Source organism: Lutra lutra, chromosome 1 (assembly GCF_902655055.1).
Source record: "Lutra lutra chromosome 1, mLutLut1.2, whole genome shotgun sequence".
Lineage (NCBI taxonomy): Eukaryota > Metazoa > Chordata > Mammalia > Carnivora > Mustelidae > Lutra > Lutra lutra.
Window position 1 is genome coordinate 128162405 of NC_062278.1, and position 6321 is coordinate 128168725.

Sequence of the window (6321 nt, forward strand, 5' to 3'; positions counted from 1 at the left end):
AAGTTTCCCTTAAATGTGTTTTGGCATGAAGAAACATCAAAGACTAAGGAGCTTCAATTTTGGAACAACAAAGCATGTAGGTACAAGTAGCCACGAGTGGAGCAAAGAAAATTATGTAATCTTACTGGTAGAGAAAATGCCCCAACCAATTTTTTAAAAATGCTATGGAGTACCTAACTGCTACTTTTTCTGCAGTGACCAGGAGAAATCCAATTTTTATAGGTCTTATACCCAATATTAAGGTTGCAAATTAAGCCTTTTTATTCATGAATATATTGTTAGAATCTTTATTTTACTTTACCCTGTCTTTACAGTTAACATCCCAAGGCATACACAGAAAGACCCAGATAACCATATTTTGCCTTTTAAAACCAGATGAGACAAAATTTTTTTGAAGGTTTTATTTATTTGTCAGAGAGACAGAGAGCACAAGCAGGGGAGCAGCAGGCAGAGGGAGAAGCAGGAGAAGCAGGCTCCCCACTGAGCAAGGAGCCTGATACAGGACTCCTGATCCCCGTAACCTGGGATCATGACCGGAGCTGCTTAACCAACAGAGCAACCCAGGTGTCCCAGATGAGATAAATAATAAAATGCATGGAGCTCTGCTAATCTATCTGCTTTGATACTTTATCTTTCCAAATTGTTCTGTGATCATTAGGAAAGAGATTTCCAAACAGAATGCAGGCTTTTGTTTTGTGAATGGGGATGAAGGTTTAAGATGTGAGAAACCTTTTTAAAAACAGACACAATATGTTCTATACATATATTGCAACTCCAAACTCTGCTAAAGTATTTTTCACCTTCTTAACCTATATTTGAATCCCAAGCTACTGGCTATATTCTAATTCATACTTACCTACGAGTAAACAAGGAATCAAGGCGTAGAGAAACCACATGATAAGATTTGTCAAGACTTCTTCTAAAACCACAGAGAGGGTCTGTGTTTGGCAGATTCAGCTAGACCTGGAATATTGTTTCCTTCCAGAATGAAGCATTCTGTCCATCTCAGCCATCCTTGCTTCAGCATGCAGGTGTTGGAGCTGAAGTCTGAATTGCCGTGAAGACTGAATTGTTCTAGAAAGAGGAGTCAGCCCAGACAGCTCAGAAGGGGAGGGCTGTGCAGCTCCCTCCTTTCTGTCCAAACCCAGATATTGCATCAGAGGGAGTGGCCTAGAAGAGTTCCAGAGGAAAGGTAACTCTGAGGAGCTTGAGAATCTGCCTAGGAGAGATACCTAAGGCTCTGTCCTGGAGGACCCTGGCTGTCCCTAAAGGCCTCACTCGTGGTGAGCAAGCAAGATTACTTTACCCTCTCCTCAAATAGCTATTGTCTTCCAAGTCTCCATCTTGTGAGTTCATTCAAGCTGGGTACTTACTAGATCCTTTTGCTACATACTCCAGAAAAGGTAAAGTTGTTAAAAAAATTTTTTTTAAATATCTTTTAAGAAGTCAGAAGGTGAAGAATATAGCTTTATATTTGCTTATATTTGCAAAAAGAAAACCTGGAAGGCGATACAGAAACTAACAAGATTGATTACCTTGGAGCAGAGAGAGTGGGAATCAGCAAGACGGAGGAGAAAAATGGGAACAAGACTCCTTGCAGGACATCTTTGTTTGGGGACTTTTTTTTGAAGTTGTTTTTTTTTTTTGTAAATATGCATAACATAAAGTTTACCTTAACAATTTAAAAATTATTTTATTTAAATTCAATTTAATTAACATATACTGTATTAGTTTCAGGGTAGAATTTAGTGATTCATTAGTTGAATATAATACCAAGTGCTCATTACTTCAAGTGCCCTCCTTAATACCCATCACCCAGTTACCCCATCCCCCCACCCATGGCCCCTCCAGCAACCCTCAGTTTGTTTCCTGGAATTAAGTCTCTTATGGTTTGCCTCCCTCTCTGTTGTCATTGTATTTTATTTTTCCTTCCCTTCCCATATGTTCATCTGTTTTGTTTCTTAAATTCCACCCAGGAGTGAAATCATATCCTATTTGACTTTCTGAGTTCCTTCTTAGCCATTTTTAAGTGTACAGTTCAGTGGTATTAATATATTCAAATTGTTATGCAACCATCACTACATCCATCCCCATAAATCTTTTCATCTTATAAAACTGAAACTCTATACCAGTTAAACAGTAACTCCCCATTTCTCCCTCCCCTTAGCCCCTGACAACCACCATTATACTCTCTGCCTTTATGATTCTGACTACACTATCTCATATAAATGGAATCATGCAATTACTTGCCTATGACTTATTTCACTTAGCATAATGTCCTCAAGATTCAGCCATATTGTAGTATATTATAGAGTTTCCTTCCTTTCTAAAGCTAAATAATATTCCATTGTATGTACATAACACATTTTGCTTATCCTTCATTCATCCATCAATGGACATTTGAGTTGCTTCCATTTCTTAGCTATTGTGCATAATGCTGCTATTAACATGGGTATACAAACATCTCTTCAAGACCCTGTTTTCAATTCTTTTGGGTGCTGTATATCTTTTTGTACTGTTTGATGTAAGCATTAGTGGGATGCATTCGTGGGCCAATATGGGTTTTAGAGTGCCACAGATTTTGGTTCCACTTTCAGAACTTATTTGCATTATAACCTTTGGGAAAGTTAATCACCTATTTTTTATTCATTCAACAAATATTCACCAAGGGCCTACTGTACCCTAGAATCTGGGAATTCAATAGTCCCTGCCCTAATCCAAGAACTTTTCAACTAGTGGAGAAGACAGATATGGAAATAGTCATAAATCAATACTGAAGATAAAGTGACAGAAATATCCACAAGGGAATATAGGCGAGCAAGACTGGGTGGCAAGGAATGAGGCTCATGGATCCAGGATTCCAGACAGCTCTGAATGCTTTGTTGAGGAGGTTAGAGTTTATCTTGAGAGCAATGAAAGTGTTAAAAGCTCAAATCTCATCATGTTATTCCCTGCATTGGAGCTTTAAAAAGTTTATGACTGGAGTGAAGAAAACAGTAGAAGGGACAAAACTGGAGGCAGGAGGGCAACGAAAAAACTATGTTGGTCAGCGAGGTAAGAGACAGTGTTGGCTTCCACTAGGCTTTCCCAGGTCTGTAGAGAGAAGTGACTAAATTCAAAAGATGAAAGAGGCAGAATTGATAGCTCTTGGATACAGAATGGATTAGCAGGGTGGAGGAAGAAAACAAGACTTTCAGGTCTAGGTTTGAGTAACTGGGTGGATGGCAGCTCCTCAATCAAAATAATGGAAAGGAGGAGGAAGAGGTGAGGTCTGACTAGGCAGGGTTGGGGGTGGTACAGAAGGTTCCATGTGTTCACCTTCATACACTTCAATTTGACATGCTTTTATTGTTAGCAGCAGTCTCTAGCATGTTAATGATCTTTGTCCCAAATCTGTGGGTGTCAAGGGCATGGCACCATTTCCCCTACCCTCAGCATTCCAGTGGTAGCAGAGATCAGGAAGTGGGTGAGAGCATGCAAGGAGATTGTGCAGATAAAGGAGACATGTGGACATGCTCCTGGAGAAGACCTACCTATAAGGACCAGCACAAGAAAGAAGAAATGGAGATACAGGGAGAAAAATAGGCCAGAGAGGTAGCCCTGGAGCAAACTGCGGTCCTGGAAATGATGAAGGATGGGGGAAATCATCAAGGAGGAGTGCAGAAGAGTCACTGAGTTGATCACTGAAAAATGTCCCCTGAATTTAGCACCTGGAAGGCCATCTGTTAAATCTGAGTAACAGGGGTTTCAGTGGAAAGCTTGGCTCATCAGATCGATAGTTGTAGGTTGAGGAGTGGATAGGAAAAGTAGTACTCCTTTGATATGAATGGGAAGAAAGCAACTCCATTTTTATAAGCAACTCCTTATTTAAGCAAAAATAAGCAACTCCTTATTTTTTCATTTACAAAATAGGTAATGCCTTACATAATAGTTGTGGGATTAAAGAATACTGACAAAGCACAATTAGCCCAGTTCCAGGAATACAGTAGTTTTCACAAATGCTGTATTAACCATTTGCTATATTCATAATGTTAACAATAAATACAGAAGCCCCTGGCTTGCTCAGTCAGTGGAACATACAACTCTTGATCTCAGGGTTATAGGTTTGAGTTCCATGTGAGGTATAGAGATCACTTAAAAACAAAATCTTTTAAAAAACAAACAAACCAATAAATACATTTGGGATTATTCACTTTGGCTGGTCCTTTGCAGGCTCCCCATCTTATGGTCTGGCCCCTGGACCAGCAAAGAAAGGCTTCCAGTTGAAGATCTCTATTAGAGGGTAGTTTAAAGAAGGCTCTGGAAACAATTGTCTGGGTTGGCATCTGGGCTCTGCCACTTACTAGCTGTATTTCTTAGGCAAGTCATTTAAATAGTCTGTTTTAGTGTCTTTACCTGTAAATTGGGAGACCATCCTAATTCATAGGGCTGTTGTGAGGACTAAATGGGATGGTATACTTACAGTGGGATCTGACAAAATAAGTGCTAATATTAATTGTGTATTTTTTACTAAATCATGTTCAGGAACACTTGGTGCATGTTTTCCATGATCCCAGTACTGAGTCAGTGGCCACATCTGTGCCCTGACCTCTGGTCACCAGCTGCTTGTACATAGTCTCTCACTGCTCTCCTAGCTTCTGATACTGGCCCCCTCTGCCTTTGGGTCTGGACACACGCCAGCTTGGGAGTGCTTCATACATACTAGCTTTGACACTTGTTTTCCCAGTCCTGGCTTCCTAATTCCTCCATCCTAAGTCCATTTCTGCCCACAGTTTCCACGTGTTAAAAGCTAACAGTCAAAGTCAATGCATACTGGGTATCTACTACATGCCAGGAATTGTCCCTAAAGGCTTTCCATAATTATAAAGATTTTCATATATTATATAACAGACTTACAAGGTAAGAACTGATTTCCAACTTTTCATATAAGGACATAGGGATCAGAGAAATTTATTTACTACACATCACAGAGCTAGTCAGGGATGGAGACCGGAATATCAACAGAGGTTTGCCTAACTCCAAGTCTTTTTCACTCACCTAACTGTACCACAATGTTTTTGAGGAGCACAGTGGGGTGAGTGATCCTGGAGATTAGCAAAGGTTTTAGGAAATAGACAAATCTCAATATGGAATCCTAAGGATTTACCAATTAGATTTGGGTAGGAGAGATGCATTCAGTTGAGCATTCCAACTGGGCCAGTAGCATGAGCCAAGCTCAAGGACTGAAAAGTTGAAGGGAATACACACTGAGGATGGAAAGGAAAAGGTATGTAAACAGAGAATGACAGAACAACTCATTTACTTATGTTGTGGGGGAAGCAGGAGAGCTGTTCAACAGAACTTGGGTTAAGCTAGTTAGCTCTACTTGGGCATGGGTTCCTGGCAAGATGCCCAGCTGCCATGTTGACAAGGCAACATGAGCTTTCACAAGCCACCGCAAGGACAGTCTCTGTCTTGGACTCAGCACACCCCAAGGACACTGAGGGATAATGCCACCTGCCTGCCACAGTTTTTGAACAACAGTCCCTGTCAGGACTGGTTCATGACTCAAGGAACTCAGACCATCACCCCTGCTTGGGCCTGCCATTGAGAGAGAACTTCTGGACAGCTGTGCCTCACCTTCCAGCTCCTACCTTTGCCCTGACATCCCCCCTCTGATCTATGCCTTCTTCTTCTGACTTTGAGGTACTTCTATACCTTCTTGTTAGCTGGTTGGGGTCTCTTTAAGGCAACACACCCAAACCAAACTATTCTCTAACATGTTTCCTGCACTTCTCCGGTTAATTTCTACTGCTCTCCAGAGTTGAAGGATCATTTATGTCTCAAGACGAACTGCTGAAGTACGGACCTATTTCCTACTATAAGCAAGTACAGTCTAGAAATAGGAATTTTTTTTCCTATTATATTATTTGCCACTTAAGCATTTGATATTTAATTATGGAAGAAAAAGCAAGAAGAGAAAAGGTTTTTAGGGAAAGGTAAAGAGACAATGGGATAAGGAAATTGATGATCAAAGAAGAGATTCCTAAGCTCTCTGAGTTCTGTAGTGCTGGGACTAGAATTGAACCAAGGGTGGGTGGGGCAGTAGGGCACAAAATTTGAGGCCACCACTCTTAGGGTTGTGTAAGCGCAGGATAGGTCCTGGTACCTTGGCATGGACTGCATGATCAGTTACTCCATTCCAATAACCATTCTTGCCCTACTTAGCACAGAATTCCCTTTCCTTTACCCAGATTCCTAAATATCTATGTCCTGGGGTTTTAGCACATCTGACAGTTGTAATCCAGTCTCAATTTTTCTTTCCTCCCTCCCTTTTTCCCT

The 6321-nt window shown here is 40.8% G+C and overlaps 1 protein-coding gene across 1 annotated transcript in view; it reads right to left on the bottom strand.

The window, feature by feature from the left end:
* IL20RB (interleukin 20 receptor subunit beta) overlaps positions 1-1647 on the bottom strand; it is a 37702-nt gene extending 36055 nt beyond the window's left edge. Inside the window, exon 1 of the mRNA XM_047736165.1 lies at positions 857-1647. Within this exon, the coding sequence (XP_047592121.1) occupies positions 857-896 (40 nt within the window). The 5' untranslated portion in view covers positions 897-1647. The remainder of the gene's footprint in view (positions 1-856) is intronic.
* Positions 1648-6321: the final 4674 nt, after the last annotated feature.